This window comes from Misgurnus anguillicaudatus, chromosome 10, assembly GCF_027580225.2.
Source record: "Misgurnus anguillicaudatus chromosome 10, ASM2758022v2, whole genome shotgun sequence".
In the NCBI taxonomy this organism is placed as follows: domain Eukaryota; kingdom Metazoa; phylum Chordata; class Actinopteri; order Cypriniformes; family Cobitidae; genus Misgurnus; species Misgurnus anguillicaudatus.
The window spans coordinates 32,687,137-32,705,243 of record NC_073346.2 but is presented as its reverse complement, the minus strand read 5'-3'; the positions used below and the strand labels follow the sequence as shown (position 1 = coordinate 32,705,243).

General features: G+C 36.5%; 2 protein-coding genes across 2 annotated transcripts in view; one reads left to right on the top strand and one right to left on the bottom strand.

Annotated features, from left to right (window-relative positions):
- LOC129448511 (uncharacterized) overlaps positions 1-18,107 on the bottom strand; it is a 30,130-nt gene that overhangs the window by 1,461 nt on the left and 10,562 nt on the right. The window contains exons 3-4 of the mRNA XM_055210948.2: positions 3,310-3,382; positions 78-1,277 (exon numbers count right to left, since the gene is read on the bottom strand). Coding sequence (XP_055066923.2) covers positions 78-1,277; positions 3,310-3,349 — 1,240 coding nt within the window. The 5' untranslated portion in view covers positions 3,350-3,382. The remainder of the gene's footprint in view (positions 1-77; positions 1,278-3,309; positions 3,383-18,107) is intronic.
- On the top strand, positions 10,331-15,881 carry LOC129448509 (IgGFc-binding protein). Its single transcript, XM_055210947.2, has 3 exons — positions 10,331-10,406; positions 13,592-14,815; positions 14,940-15,881. Exons 1-3 carry the CDS (start codon positions 10,367-10,369, stop codon positions 15,380-15,382), a joined length of 1,707 nt encoding a protein of 568 aa, XP_055066922.2. The 5' UTR covers positions 10,331-10,366; the 3' UTR covers positions 15,383-15,881.

Below are 18,107 nucleotides of genomic sequence, written 5' to 3'. Positions count from 1 at the left end.
TGCTTTACAACAATTGATTGATTTAAATCTACATCTGGGATGATTGCTTAGCAATTTGAATTATAAAGGTTTTTTACCTGGATTTTCATTTATAGGTATAGCTGGGCCTCCATAAACGATCTTGTCAGTTTCTTCCAGTATATAAACAGCGATTTTTGAGCTTGAATGCCAGACAACTGTCGAATCACGATCTTTTAAACTAAATTCAACTGAAGAGTATTTTGTGCCAGAAATCTTTGTCCACTGGAGGCCTTGAATTAATCCTTTATCTGTGTTCAAATTATCACAGTTGACAGTTTCAGCTATCACAAGTATCCTGAAGGTGTTTGTATAGAACTGCAGCAGGTAGCAGGCAGCAAACATGTTTTCTTGGATCAATTCAATGAAAAGTCCTGGACTGATCAGTCTTAGGGACACGTTACTCGACGTGGTAACATACTGGGGTTTATCTGGATCTGAAAGTGACAGGAACCCTGACGAACTAGTCAGTTTAGTACCTTTTTGAAAAAGCGAGCTTGCCCTGTTGTTTGATGTCATAAATAGCCAGCTTGGTTTAATTTTTGGCACAACAAAGTTCTGACCCTGAAATCTCACAGGAAGAATCTGATTGACTATCATGCTGCATTTACAGTCTGCTTTAAGTAAACACGGGTGAGTCAGCAGCACAGCTATTTTACTACTCGAGTTAATCATCTTCATTGAAGCATCGGCCTGCAGTTGGATGAGTTGATATGATGGGATTGTGAAGTTCACTAATTGATCTTTGGCTAATATGTTCTTGACTATCGTGATATTGTTTTTTGTGTCCTCAGCATTAATGATGATCAGCCTAAACGAGCCGTATCTTGTAGAAAAGGAGGCTGACTGTGATACGCTAAATGTGGTGAGAAGGTTTGTGTAGTTCAGAGAAGGGATCAAATAATGTGTGTCAAGATTTTCACTGGGTTGAACAACATTGGTCTGAGTACTGTAATCTGTTTGACTGACAGAATGCACGGCAATGTATTTGTTACTGGTGATTCGGATAGATTTAGTGGAGACGTTGAGTACTTGATATACTTCAACAGATTTTGGAAACGCCACAGTTACAGTTTGGCCCTTCTGTAGGTCTGAAATCGTCTTTGTTGGTGTGCTGCTGCCGTTGTGGAAGATGTTGACATATGTGTCATGATGGAGGGCGGTGACTCTCAGACTACTGAAGGTGTTTGGGTAAAAGTAAGCTACGTTCTCTGGAAATGCTGTGATGAAACTTCTTCCGTAGCTCACTATGGTGAGACCTTAAAATTAAAGAGAGTGTTAAAGAACTTGGATCTTGGGATCACACATGCATCAAGCACAGCAATGCTCCAACCAAAAAACCAAATGCCATACATTAACCATTTTGTAGTCCTATAAACATTCAAAGGAACTGTGTGTTTCAGTTTGTAGTTGGGAAAAGTTCTTTAGACCTTTTCTAGTTCTTCTTTTCAATATAAAATTATTCATTGAGGTCACTGTTAGACTTTTTATTGTATATATGCGGTAACTCACTGTATTTCAACGTGTAACTGCCCCATTACAGTACCATAACTGTACATCTTTTTTACAGTATGATGCCTTTACCGTAGTTCCATTTTATAGTATAATACCTTTACTGTAACCTAGTTTTAAAAAAATATATGTGTCGTAGGTCTGTAACACTACCACAGGCCACAGAGTCACTTGATAAAAGTTACTCGCTACACTCCTCAAGTAGCCTCTTCTGTCACTCTCCCGACACTCCGAGGAGCGAAATCTTGGCGTCATAGTGTTTTGAAGTCTTGAGGTCAAATTCAAATCTGAGGGTCAAGCATTTATCCATGATCCCTTTCTTGTTTCTATCTACAATTCTCAATAAATTATTTACATTGCCGAAAAACAATTCACATTTTGAAATTTGCTTCACTGCTAAAAGCATAACAAATAAAATGTATTTCATTTCATAGATATATTTTATTTTTCCCTTTTATTCAACTACAGTAGCACTACTGCTGTTGTTTTACAGCAGTCTACCACAAATTCAAAACATACAGTAAATCACTGTAAATTAAATGTTAATACCCACAATGCAATGCATATTACAGTAATGAACTGGAAAAAAAATTATGGTATTTTACTGGGCATTTTGTGGTAAGTAACTGTAGAAATTACAGTCTAAGAGTGAACCTAAACTGGTTCTTATGTGGTATCACTTTCCCTTACAAAAATTAACCATGGTTTTATTGTGGTAAAAGTGTAGTAACCATGTTTTTTGGTGTATTGATTACTATCAGCAAAACTATGGTTTTACTATACACAAACCATGATTTAACTATGTTTTTTTAACGTTTGTTTTGTGGTTACACTGTCAAAAATAAAGGTACGAAGCTGTCACTGGGGCAGTACCCTTTAAAAAGGTCCTAATATGTACCATTTAGGTACAAATATGTACCTTTAAAGGTACATTTTGGCAGTTCTTTGGGTACAAAGGTGTACCTTTTTGAAAGGCTACTGTCTGTCACGGTAGGAATACGGAGAGAACCCAAACGCAGACAAACGTAAAAATAAACTGAAGGTTTATTTAAATCACAAAACACAAAAACCCATGAGGGAGTAAAACAGATGATAAATAACAATGTAGATAACAAAACCAGGAAACAACACTGAATACCAAAATAACACAGACTCTGAGGATAAGATTCAGGAAACACGAATGACATGAACTAGTACACTGAATCTAGACGAACGAACGAGCACAAGACAGAGGATGAGAGGGCATTATAAAGACAACAACTCAAATGGGGAACAGGTGCAAATCATTACATAATTACAGCAGGAGCACACAAGGGAGTGGGGTAAAAGTGACAAGACACTGGGAACACGTGACACCAACACATGATGCGACTACACGTGTCCCCACACAAAACACAGTACTGCCATGATCTTGCCATCTGAAATCAGACCTGAATCTAGCACAAAGGTCTGGCAAGACCATGACAGCGACAAGACAATGGGAACACGTGAAAGCCACACACACCATATGACTCCACGTGTCCTCACACAAAACACAGTACTGTCATGGTCTTGCCATATGAACTCAGACCTGAATCTAGCACAAAGGTCTGGCAATTTAAACCTTCACTGTCCCAGTGACAACTTTTGTACCTTTATTTCTGAGAGTGTACCATGGTTTTATTACAGTAAAGTTAAGTAAGTTTTTTGTTTTAACTGTAGGAAAACTGTGGTTAATTTTCATAAGGGTTGAAGAACCTTTTGTAGCACCTTTAAAAGTATAAAGTTTATTTCTCTTACCTTGGCTAAACATTGACACAATCAGAAGAATTGCAAACATGACTGTATCTCTGTCTTGAGCTCAAATTGGATTCTGTGTATTCGTAAAGAAAAGACAAAGACACCACAAGGTGAAATGACAAAATAATATGAACATATGAAGAGTTTCGTTGCAAAACGAGATAACCACCGTTTTTTAATTGTTCAGAAATCTCGTTTTTAGGTTGTGCATTCCAATTAATTTCAATTCAACTGCAGTGGGTTTGTTTTGATTTAAACCTTCATAACTTAAAAAATACAGCTAAGTAGCACCATAAAACAAAATAATAACATGATAACATAATAATAAACATGTTTTGACAAAAATGTTAAAAAATCGATGAAATGACAAAATAATATGAACATATGAAGAGTTTCGTTGCAAAACAAGATAACCACAGTTTTTTTTTAATTGTTCAGAAATCTCGTTTTTTGGTTGTGCATTCCAATTAATTTCAATTCAACTGCAGTTGGTTTGTTTTGATTTAAACCTTCATAACTTAAAAAATACAGCTAAGTAGCACCATAAAACAAAATAATAACATGATAACACAATAATAAACATGTTATGACAAAAATGTAAAAAAAATGGATGTATCTCGTTTTGCAACGAAACTCTTCATATAGTCTGTTAAATAAACAAGCACTAATACTGTATTTACAGTAGTAGCAACAACAGTAGGGTGCCATTGTCATCAAACATTTCAAAACACCTCATACACTATATTACTCTATAATCTCCTACAAAAAATAAGATGTAAATCCGTCCTCCCTTCATTATGGTTTAAGTGTGATGGATGCAATTTTTACAACTAAGATTACTTTTTGATGGTAATTAAATTGTACAGTAACTTCTTACCTTTAACCCTAATAAGACCCTTGGGGTCAATTCTACCCCAAGCCACTTTTCTTTAGTTTAAAAACATGGTTCCCTTTATCTCAGTGGAATAAGATTTTGTGACTTTTCGATTTATAAAAAACTGGGCTTGAGTACTGGAGCACAGATGTTACATAGAAAATACATGCTTAATCACAAGCGCGCGCGCGCACGCACACACACACACACACACACACACACACACACACACACACACACACACACACACACACACACACACAAACAGACAGACACACACAAAGGTATGACTGCCACAGAGAGTATTTATTACAGAATTTGGCAAAAAAACAGCCACATATGCAAAACAAAGATGTAAAATACTCACACAGGTGTGCACACACACACACACACACACACACACACACACACACACGCACGCGCTAATATTTATAGAAACATAAATTCACAAAATTTTTCACTAAATATTGATGTTGAGCAGTTGGCCACAGTCAGTGAAATGAATGGTCTCTATGGGCATCTGCTGGTCAAAATGATTTATTTTCTAAACTGTAACCATAAAACTGTTTTACCAAATGGTCAAATTCAACACATAACATCTAGATCAATCTCTAAAAACAATTTAAATCAAATTTAGGTAATAATTTATGTGAATTTTTCATAAAAATTTGATATTTTTCAGGCAAGCTAATGGTGTAGTTGAGGAATTGCTAAACGGGTATAAAAGTACTTTATATCTCCCAAAACACCACATTAATGTATAGATGGGAAGTAAATAAAAAAAACACATATATAATTTGTATCATTAAAAATGTATGTATTCTTTGTAATCACTCTTTTAATCTCTGGGGTCATTTTTACCCCCAAGGGATTATAACATATACAGGAAAATAGGGGCTTATGTGGGTTAAATGATAAGAATTCATGCAAGATCACACAATCAAAATATTTGTTCATGTAACATAAAATGTAACTCTTCAGACAAGAAGCACTTTATCAGGGAATTATACATGTATATAACATTTAACATGACAGACACTTTTGTGTGTAAACTGGTCATCAGTAACTAATGGCTTTACAGAAAATAAATTTTGAGTGACAATGTCACATTCAACTAACATCAGAGCATCAAAATGCATAGACAGAATTTTTTTTTGTCATTTTGCCATGAATTTGTAATTATTAAAATGTTTTGAGTTATATTGAGTTAAATGGAATACTGTCACAAAACATATTTAAGATTTGTTCTGATCCTTGATTTTGATTCTTGGTTCGAAGCCATTGTAAAACATCCACTTTAACCACACTTGAGACCACAATTTTACTGCACCCCTGCGTGTGTTAGTTCTCAGCGGGTTTGCCTGTGCGTTTCGCTTTGTTCGGCTACTCTCTGCCATCTACTCATATTATTTGCCCTGGGATGATACGCTTATGTCTTGCGTGTCAAGTGGTGTTGGGTTTAAAGTCCCCATGAAATCAAAATTAAACTTTTTTTTCAGGATAAATACGTTAGGCCTAAGTATTTATACAAACTGGTATTGGACAAAACTCTTACCAAATTTGCATTCAGAAGATATAAGCATTCAAAACTTACAGTTTGGCATGTGTGCTAAAAAAAAGTCTAGAATTTTTATGACATCATCCTACACTTCAACTTCTCATCAAATTTTCTGTCCAATAAAATGCTTTTCAGACATTGAAGCATTCTGCCACCTATTACGCGAAACCTGCGCCTAAAATCACATCTGAATGCAGCTGAAATTAGACACTTGTTGATAAATGTACTGGTTATTTTACAAAAGGGGGAGGATCTTCTCAATATTCAATTTCTTGTACTTCGTTTATGGCTGTTTCTCAATTCAAAAGCGCACTTGCTTTGTCATGGACACCAGGCAACCATAAAAGAACGAACCCGGGAAGACCCAAGGGCTGAGAACTGAGATATTTCCTTTTGGTTCTCAACATATTTCACCTTAATTTAACATCACAACATTCCTTACATGATAAACATATCTTTATTATTTACATTATTAATAACATTAGTTTATTGCATGCTTTTGTTGCATTTTGTCATTTTTAAATGCATAAATGAAAATACAAATATGTTATTATATATGTAGTTATATATAATGCATGCATACATACATACATGCACACACATATATTTACCAAAGTAAAACAATATACTTCTCTATGCAGTTCAGTGGTACAACATAATTTAGCTAAAGTCAAATATCTTACCTTATGTCTTGGTCAATGCTCTTCTTCTCTCTAAAATCAACTCTGTGTGGAAATTTATATTGTAGTTTTAAACAGATTTGACTTTCAAAATTCTTGCTCAGATTTGCATAAAAAAATGGTTAAACAAAATACTACAATGCATGTTCCATCTAACAGAATGATTTTTTTAAAATATAAACTAACCAATTGATTATCATACTATACATTCACCAAATTTCCTCACATGCATTTAATAACAGTTTGTTGTTATTTCACCCATTTTGTCAAAATTATTTTGTGTACAGTACAATATCGACACATCCAACTGTGGAACAGAGAATTACTTCACTGGCTCCTACGAATCCACTTTTGCTAATTTAACGGCAGGATAAATGGTTGATAAGCAAACCCGTGTTGTCGTCCCGTTTATAGGCGCATATTACTAATGTGCTCTGTAAATAATAAAAAACATATTGCGCCATTGACTTTAGACTAGGTTTTTGTTGGTCAATGGCGTAGTCTATTTTAGTTGCCTCAAAATAGCAACGCGCCAACAATGCGCCTGAACACACCTCGTTTTTAGACCAGAACGCCGATGGGCGCAAATGCTTTTGCTATTTAAACAACGTGGCGCTAAACGTGAACATTATAATTGCGCAGGGTGGAAACTAGCAAAAGACACTTGCGTCGCGCATTGCGCTGCATTGCGCTGGGTGTAAAATGTAGTTGTTTTTTTAAGTTGTAATAACTCATTTCTTGTCAAAATAAATAATAGTAAGTTGGCATGACTTTTAAATCTGAGTTGATAAAAAAGTAAAAAAAAATTTTTTACAGTTTGTCAATGTCATCCTATAAGCATATGCTCTACTCGTCTGCACAACAGAAACTCTTTTGAAAACCCAAGTCCCATTCTTTTCTTATCTTAATTAAAAATGCATAAAATAACCCTTTATTTGTAAGGAACTACAGAGTCAGGATCCCAATGCAAAAGGTAATTTTATTTGACAATAAACAATTGGGTAGACTGCCAGTGAAGAACAGAGAGAATATGAAGATGCCTCGGCCCTCTTCGACCCTTCTTGACTCGGGGAATTACTCAGGAAACTGAACCCCAAGGATGTGCACAATAGAAAATAGGAGATAGGAGGACACGACACGACACGACACGACACGACAAGACAAGACAAGACACGACAAGACACGACAAGACACGACAAGACACGACAAGACACGACAAGACACGACAAGACAAGACACGACAAGACAAGACAAGACAAGACAAGACAAGACAAGACAAGACAAGACAAGACAAGACAAGACAAGACACGACAAGACAAGACAAGACAAGACAAGACAAGACAAGACAAGACAAGACAAGACAAGACAAGACAAGACAAGACAAGACAAGACAAGACAAGACAAGACACGACACGACACGACACGACAAGACAAGACAAGACAAGACAAGACAAGACAAGACACGACACGACAAGACACGGCGACATACATCAAATGACGGACTCGCAAATACTGAGGGGAATAAGAGAGCTTTACTACTGCCAATTGGGAATAAACAAGCTTCAGGTGATGATGACGACGACGCAGTGAGAAAATCACAGAGAACCAGGAACACCTGTGTGAGACGCGCGTGTGAATCTGTCAACAAACACAAAACGACACAGGGAAACTGGGCATACAGCAAACCGGTAAGACCGAAATCATGACATTATTTAGATATTTACTCTCATCCGAGACTAAAACTGTAACAGAATGCTGGGAACTGGAAATCGCTGCCTAGTTTTAGCAATACTGTTTCAATACAAAACAAATTATTTATGTAGTCCCAACTTAAACGAGTCAAGTTCACACAGGTTGATTTAAAACACGTGATACGCTTGGAAACAACTTAATACTTTTCATTTAAACCAAAAATGATATTGTAATAGATTAAATGAGAAAATTTTAATTATGTTGAACTTCTGGTTTGCTTTTAACCCATGTAAATACTGGACAGAACACACCTCTTGGTTAAGAAATCCCCGATGCTGAGTTGTTTCAGCCATGGTTGGGTTTATAAGTTGAATGTGTTCAGATGATAATGGTTAAAAAGCATTATTAAATGCATGTGAGGTAAGCCAATTTGGATATAGTAATTGATCATTAACTGGTTTGTTGTTTATATTTAAAAAATCTTTCTGCCAGATGAAGCATGTAGGAATGTATCTTGTTTGGCCAGGATCTTTTGCAAATCCTATGCAAATCTTTTTCTTCTAATGCAAAAAAAATGTTCATTTTGAAAGTCAAATCTGTCTGAAACTCAAATAAGAATTCCAACAGACCTGACTTAGAGAAAACAAGAGAATTTACCAAGACATCAGGTAAGATCTTTGACTTTAGCTGAGTTTTTATCTCGTACAACTGAAATGTCAAGAGAAGCGTCTTGTTTGATCTTGTATGATCTATCTATCTATCTATCTATCTATCTATCTATCTATCTATCTATCTATCTATCTATCTATCTATCTATCTATCTATCTATCTATCTATCTATCTCTTTTTCTATGTCATAATTCTTCATGATTTCCTTTTGTCATTATATGCATTTATTTGCAGAAAACTAAAACTGGACAAACTAACAAAAAGATGCAATGTTTTTAAATCTTGAATACTGCAAAGAAAACAAGTTTATATACATTTGCTAATACATTTGTTTAAACAATGGTAATGTTTTTACATGTATTTTAGGAACAATTCAAAATGAATATTTGATTAAATAACTCTGATGTTTAATCACATCTTTCATGTGTCTTGGCACGCTCTTAGTCTTTTACATTGCTGTTTTACTCATGAGTTTTTTTTTGTTTTTTTTTTTGTTAAAATTCAATAGACACTAGGCTGAAATGAGGACAATACATGTAGAAATGATAATTAATTCCAAACTGGATTGGTCTCTTTTTTTCCACGACTGTATAATAATATAAAAATAGAAATTCTATCTATCCCCAAATCGTCAAAGTACACTTACAAGATACATTCTGATGTTTGCTACACTGTAAAACCTAAAAGTTAACTCAACTTTAACTTTCGGCTCTCAAGCGTCTCTTCCCGGCCACTTCTGACTTTTAAATTCAGGAAAACTTCTAAATGTTTTTACCAATTTTATGTGTGCACATACTTCTCTTAAATTGTTCAAATATAAATGTAATTATACTAAAGCCTATAATTTCCAAAATATCATATCAAAATTCATTATATTGTTTTATACATATAAAAACTAAACCATCTGAATATATGAACAATCCAAAAGCAAAATCATCCCATCCAAACCAAATAAATAAATACTAAAAAAATTGTTCACTTAAGAAAAAGCATCACAAATTCGTACACAAAAGTGTGTTTAAAAAGACTTATAGAATAGGGTTGGGAAAAATATTTATAGAAAGAGTTATGTTAAAAGGCATGTTAAAAGATTGTGTGATCTTGTTTGAATTCTTAGCATTTAGAGGTAAGAAGTTATACTGTACGCTTCAATTACCATCAAAAGCTGTGAAATTTCAGCCAGCACATGATAAAGATTTAAATAGTATTATTTTATAAGCAATAAATGCATAAGGTGTTGTCAATGTTTTTAAAGCGTTTTAAAAATGAAGCAGAATAAGAGGAGAAAGAGATGGCATGTCTTCAGTAAAATGCAATGTTTGCTAGGCATTGTTAATTGATGAATAGTTTTTCTTGGCAAGAGAAAATTCAAGAACAATTATAGAAATGTAATCAATGAAACAAATCACACTGTCATAACTTAAATCATCATATGTAGAAATGTTTCATGAAAATGGCACACTACATTTATTTAACAGACTATATGCTCATATTATTTTGTCATTTTACCTTGTGGTTCTGTGTCTTTGTCTTTTCTTTACTAATACACAGGATCGAATTTGAGCTCAAGACAGAGGCACAGTCATGTTTGCAATTATTCTGATTGTGTCAATGTTTAGCCAAGGTAAGAAAATAAAACTTTACTTTCCTTCACAAACGTTTCTTCACAGCTAGGGGTGTCACGATTAATCGTGCAAATGTGCGTTTTCTCAATGAATGAATTTTAAAGGGACACTTCACCCATTTGCATTAAGCTTTGTATAGTTAGAACCCCAGTCATGTTTTTGAATGGTCGTGCGTCATTTCCTCAGTTGCCGCTGAGACAGGAGAAATACAGATTTCAGTGTTGCACTTCTTTCTTTCAATGATGTAAAAATCATCATTTTGCTTCATTAAAAGCAGGAAGTCCAATATCTTTGTTGAGGGGGTGAGACTACAAACACCCCTTTTCTCGGTCAAATAGGCACCAAATTCAAAATGTATGTTACATTTCAGATTCAAATATGACGGACTTTCAATAAAGATTAATGTTTCTAGGGGTGAAATGCTCCTTTAATTAATTACGGTGAAACCCTGTCACATCCCAAAGCCAGGGGGCACTCTCGTGCAGAAATTCCCTTTGAGCCACAGAAGAAGTAGCATTACAAACGCACGTGACGTCACCTTCAGCGAAAATGATTGTGGTTACGCCCACTGAGTGGCAAACATAGACTGCAAAAAAAGATGGACGACGCGACGTCGCCTCCGTCCATTGTAATGAATTGAAGCCAAAAATGTCAGATAATGATCACCGCCATGTTACATAAAAACGTCACTTTGGAGCCAAGGTATGCGCAGAAGGAATCGTCCGTGGAGCCAGAGGCGGAGCCGCGGAATCAAACTTCCGCACGACCAATTCAACCACGCCAATCATAATGACACGCCCGTTTCTATAGCACCAAATTACTAGCTAAAATGAAACTTATCACAAAAATTAACACTTGAACATATATCAGCGTGATAACAACTACTTGAAAGGACCAAAACCATCTTTCGGCAACTTTTATTGAAAGTGTAAATACTTTTTTTATTTAGAGCAGAGTCCCACTCTTTTGAATGGAGAGGGCGGGGTTTATGACTTGTACTGCAGTCAGCCACCAGGAGGCGATCAAAGAGTCAGCGGCACTTTTCAAGACTTATAAAGCACACCCGGTGGCAAAAGACAGAGCGGCAGCATTTGAGTACAGTGTGAAATCAGCGAAAACACGGCGAAACCGCGTCTAAATGGGAAAAAGCTGTTGTGCAATAGTACGGAGCCCACCAGAGGACATGGTGGTGGACAATATTTGGGATGAGAGGAAAAAACATTTTAACAGCTTTTGCGTTCCCCCGAGAAATATTTTGCATTTTCTCGCAAAACTTTTGAGTTCTCTCACAAAAAGAGCCTGCTTTTTTCACGAGAAACCACAAGCGCGTCACCTGAGGCAGTTCATTAGGCAATGACATCCTTGATGTCCGCTGTTTGTAGATTACTGTTATTAAAGAGATATACCATATTTTTTCTATTTAAGTCCAAGTTCAAAATAAAACTCTATAAACCGCTTAATTGTGAATGTATTAAGCCATCTAAACCATTGCTGACAGAATATAAAACAGAAGTGTTTGTCTGAACTTAAAACATGCTCTGTTTCACAATGGAGCGGTTTATAGAGTTGTATTTTGAACTTGGACTTAAATACAAAGAAATAAAATAACAAATATATATATATCGTTGCTGCCCGATGAAACTCACGTATGTCCAAAACAGTTACTTTTCAGGAAGTGAAAAAAACACCGCATATCAAAAGCAGTTGAATGTAGCATTGTCATACTTGGTACGGCATCTTTACATGTAGAAAAATCCAAATAGAGACAGAGCGCAGCGCGTCACAACCTGAAAACCACGCCCACCGGGGGGGAAAGCAATCCAACAGTCTCCATTGACTTTGTATTGCAAAAGGCCGCCTCCTTGTCATTTCTGGCTTATAACAAAAAACTGAATAATGCCTAAAAGCTGCTTTGGGACAATATGTACAGCTAACAAGCCAAAGAACCCAGAAATAAGTTTTTATAAGCTGTCGAGCCGTAAAACCCAGTCTTTACGGAGAATAAAGTGGATCGCGATTACGTTTCCCCCTATTGGACGCAGTTTTACTAATAGGAGTACTATGAAAAGTTGCCTGTTTCCATTTCTGTGTCTGGACGCTCGTTTTTTGAAGTCGACAGCTTATAAAAAATTATTATTATTTTTTTTTGGCGTGTTAGATGTACACCTTGTCACACAGCAGCTTTTAGGTATTATTCTGTTTTTAAGTTTAATCTGTAAATAAGTTTTTATAAGCTGCCGACCCCAAAAAACGAGCGCCTAAAGACACAAACATGGACACAGGCAACTTTTCATAGTACTTCTATTAGTAGAACTGCGTCCACTAGGGGGAAACGTAGTCGGCGATCCACTTTATTCTCCTTAAAGGCTGGGTTTTACGGCTCGACAGCTTATAAAAACTTATTTCTGGGTTCTTTGGCTTGTTAGCTGTACATATTGTCACACAGTAGCTTTTAGGCATTATTCAGTTTTTTGTTATAAGCCAGAAATGACAAGGAGGCGGCTTCTCGCAACACAAAGTCAATGGAGACGGTTGGATTGATTTCCCCCCCGGTGGGCGTGGTTTTCAAATTTGCATAAAGGCGCTCTGTCTCTATAATTTACTCACCACCATGTCATCCAAAATGTTGATGTCTTTCTTTGTTCAGAAGAAATTATGTTTTTTTAGGAAAACATTGCAGGATTTTTCTCATTTTAATGGACTTTAATGGACACCAACACTTAACACTTAACTAAACACGTAACAGTTTTTATCAACGGAGGTTCAAAGGACTATAAAAGATCTCAAGCGAGGCATAAGGGTCTCATGTAGCGAAACGATTGTCATTTTTGACAATAAAAATAACAAATATTGGACTTCCCACTTACCAAATATAGTAGTGCACACACAAGCTGCGCATGAAACAGAACTGATTCAAAATCGTTTCTGAATTGATTTCAGAGGCATTTTTATGGAACACGCGATTAATCGTTCCAGCCCTATTCACAGCAATACCATTGATAAACCATTAAAGGTTCTTTAAAGAATCATGTCTTCATGATCTTTTTATAGCCTAAAAAACTTTTGTGAAACAGATCTTTAAGATTCTTTATGGATGTATGTAACCAAAAAACATGTGTATGTTTATTGGAAGTAGCATTGCTGTGTTTGTATTGATGACTGTGTGATTTTTTAATGCTCACAGGTCTCACAATAGTGAGCTACGGTAACAGTTTCATCACAGCATTTCCAGAGAACTTGGGTTACTATTACACAGACACTTCTAGAAGTCTGAGAGTCACCGCCCTACATGAAGACACTTCTGTCTACATTTTCTACAACGGCAGCAGCACACCAACAAAGACGCTATCAAACATGCAGAAAGGCGAAACCACACTTGTGTTGTTTAAAAAATCTGCTGAAGTATATCAACTCGACTACGCCACACAATCTATCCGAATTAACAGTACCAAAAACATTGTAGTACATTCTGGCAGTAATACATATGACGGAGTTAATAAAAAAAGTGTCCAGACCAATGTTGTTCAACCTGATGAAAATCTTGACACACATTATTTGATCCCTTCGCTGAACTACACAGACCTTCTTGCAACGTTTGGCATATCCCAGCCAGACATCGCTTCCAACAGATACGGCTCATTCAGACTGATTATCATCAATGCAGAGGACACAGAAAACAATATCACGATAGTCAAAAACATATCAGGCAGCATTCAATTAGAAAGCTTCATGATCCCATCATACCAACTCATCCAGTTGCAGGCTGATGCTTCACTGATGATGGTTAACTCGAGTAGTAAAATAGCTGTGCTGTTGACTCACCCATGTCTAGAAAAACCAGACTGTAAATGCAGCATGATAGTCAATCAGATTCTTCCTGTGAGATTTCAGGGTCAGAACTTTGTTGTGCCCTCATTTCCAGGTATTACCCAACGACAGTTATTTACGACATCACGTGACAAGGCAATCTCGCTCTCTCAAAACAATACCAACTTAATGCCCAACTTATCAGGGCTTCGGTCAATTTCAGATCCAAATAAATCCCAATATGTAACCGCATCGAGTAACGTGTCTCTAAGACTGATCAGCCCAGGACTTTTCATTGAATTGATCCCAGAAAGCATGTTTGCCGCATGCTACCTGCTGCAATTCTATACAAACATTAACAGGAATGCCATTGTGATTGCTAAAACTGACAGCAAAGATAAAGTGCACGTGGGTAAAGACACACTTCAAAATCCTGTGTGGACTGAGATTCCTGGCACAGAGTACTCTTCAGCTACAGTCGTTTTAAAGTTTGCATTTACAGTTATCTGGCATCCAAGCTCAAAGATTGCGGTTTATATACTGGAATATACTCTACAGACAATTTATGGAGGCCCAGCTATACCTATTAATGAAAAACCGGGTAAAAATCCTTTTTTTTTTTCGAGATTTACATTTATATGCAATTACTGCTGATTTAAAATATTAAACTGTTGTGAAGCATTTCATTGTGAAGATTAATATTTTTTATTTATTTGTGCACTAAGATAAGTCTGGCTGTGTGGTGATTCCTGGAGAGTTTGAAGTCAGAAATCAATCTCTTAAATGGACTGAGTCCCTAAATTTCTGTGAAAACAATCTAAGAGAATTTGCCGCTCCTACAGATGAAGGCCTCCAGATGGATTTGGCCAGTGGTGTTGATACAACAGATGCGGAGGGTTGGATCGGTCTACGCCGTAGTCTAATGACCACAGAGTGGTACTGGAAGAATCAAACATCATCACCATCACCACCTGTGACTTATGTTAACTGGGCCGACGGGCAACCACAGGACATGACGGGCTTTTGTGCTTCATTGTCACTGGATGGTTCAGATGATTTCAAATGGAAAAGTACAAAGTGCTGCGAGGAAAAGTTTCCTATCTGTTACAAGCCCCCAACAACCATGATTCCTTTAGCCCAGCCATATAACACAGAAATCATTCCTTAAGTTCTCATTTATATTTAAAGCACCAAAATATATAATTGTGTTTTTTAATAACTACCTGTTGTCCTAACTTATAACAATCTTTGTAGTTTCTGGTGGGAGATACTAAAAATCTATGTTGTACACTATTAGAAAATTATTCCTAATACAATTTTCAAGGGAAATGCATTTGTAATGCCAGTAGGCTACAGAGACAGGTTTTATGTGTGCTATGTATGAATTAGCAACAAGAAAATAAGATTAATCAGCATATTTATGACTTTATTAACTACTTGTCACGTGCACTTAAACCATGAGAAGCGTTCATTTAGTAAAAGGTAAGCATATTTACACTAAAATTGTAGGTTTTACCTCGTTATTATAACTTTACAGTACTCACTGGGTCCTTTTATTATATTAAGGCATGATTATGTAAAGCTGCTTTGATACGATACATGCTGTGAAAAGCGATATGCAAATAAAATGATTTAATCATGCTGTTATTATGTGTAACTGTCCCTGTGTTTCATTCGGAAGCGCTCGTTCCTACGACCTAAGATCAAGAGGAAGTTGCACAAATGTGTCTCATATTAAAATACAGGACATGACTATGAAAACGACGTAATTTTCTCTTTATCCGGATTCCGGAGGGGCTGTTTATGTGATGTCCCCAAATCGCGTTACTTCCTGATCTCCAACGCTCGATGGCGCTGTGTACATATAAACGTTGTGATGATTGAATAGCAGCTCTTTTTACGCACTAGCCTTATGAAACTAACCATGGTTTAATTACAAATAAAACATGGTCACTAGAGATAAACGCCAAAAATTACTATGTTTTACGAAAGGAAACATAGTTTAACCATGTTTCTGTGGTAAAACCATGGTTTTACAAATTTTAATTAAAGAGTTTCGTTGCAAAACGAGATAAATCCATTTTTTTACATTTTTGTCAAAACATGTTTAATATTATGTTCTCATGTTATTATTTTGTTTTATGGGGCTACTTAGCTGTATTTTTTAAGTTATAAAGGTTTAAATCAAAACAAACCAACTGCAGTTGCATTGAAATTAATTAGAATGCACAACCTAAAAACGAGATTTCTGAACAATTAAAAAAAAACGGTGGTTATCTCGTTTTGCAACGAAACTCTTCAATTATTAAAACGCCATGTTTATTACACTCTAACTAGAATTAACCCATTTAATTATGTTTTACATTTTAATATGGTTAATAAGCGCAAAAGTGTAAAATATAAAATAATAATCCAACGTAAAAAAAAGTGTTACAAGTGACGTGATTCGCTAGATTACATTCCGACTAAAAAGTCACTGAAACAAACGCGTGCATATGAGAGACAGTAGCTCGGAGATCTGCCCTAAGAGTGAGTAAAGGCATAGGCACCCACTGCAATCCGTTAAGTCTTATAGGACACTTGAACCAAATATTTTTGTTTAGCCTACATTCTGAGTCTTCTTGTATTCAGGAATTAAAGAGTTGAACATTCAGACTGTGAGTTAAATTAATTTTAAACAGTTCGTTTTATACATGTGTTTTACAGTTCAACCCCAAATGTTACATAGTGGAAAAACTACACTGTAGTGTCTACACGGTGATATTAGAAGTAATGCTTAAAATCTAATTTGCGAGTGCCTTACTGTTCTGTACATTTTGTAATGGAGGTACGTTTTTATGTTTATCATACTGAAGTTATGGTTTACTTCACACTTTTACTTTATTTGTTGTTGTATAGCTAACAAATGTGTTATTTGCAGCTTAAGGGGCTAATCACACCAAATGCGCTTTAAACGCTTTGGAAACGCAAAGCGGCTTTTTGTATTGCTAAGAAACCAGTCAGCTGTCTTGTCAATCAAATATTGAAGCGTGAGCGCTCTTTTCCTGTTAACGGTCATGTTAGCAGAAACTTTAAAAAGAGGGCGCTTGCTCTGACCTTGTTTGAGGGTGAGAGGTGAACAAACACGCAGGAGAGAGTGAGCGAGTGGAGTCCGGGGCTGTTTCTCAATATGCGTTTTTCAGCGATCTTGCGTCCTCGTGTCCTCGCTCTACGTCATCATTAACGGTCGAAGTTCATTCCAATTCTCAAGAACGCAAGGACAGAGGACGCATGAAAATACCCGGATGTGTTCTTGATATCGAGGATGCATCGAGTGCAGACTTGCTGAAATCGCTTTACGCCCCAGAAGTCATTGCGGCAAAACTTCCGAGTTCGTTCTTCCAAGGTCGCCTGACAAGACCGATCTCCACAAGGACGCAAGTCCGTTCTTTGCGTTCTTGGAATTGAGAAACAGCCCGGTTCTTCAAACCAACTGTAAACTTATCTCACCACAACGTATTAAGGCCCGCCTCTCCCCTCATTCGATTGGACAATGGAAAGACGTGAATGACGTCGGGCGCTTCTCCGCTCTCAGCACTCCTTCAAAGGCGCGTGCTGCGGCTGGTGGCAAAAACCGCAAGGCGCTCGGCGCACATAAACAGCGCGCAAACGCTCCCTGCCCATAGAATATCATTAAAAAAAGGCGCCTGCAACTGCCATAAACGCTTTTGGTGTGATCAGCCCCTTATTGATTAAAAGGGTGATAGAGATTGTATTGGATCGGTACCGACAGATAGGCTACTCAAGGTTGTGGTATATCGACATCGGTTTCAGACCTGAAAAAGTGGTATTTGCCCATCCCTAGCATTTAGTTGAACTTACTTAATTGTTTTAATTACCTTAGCACAATTATA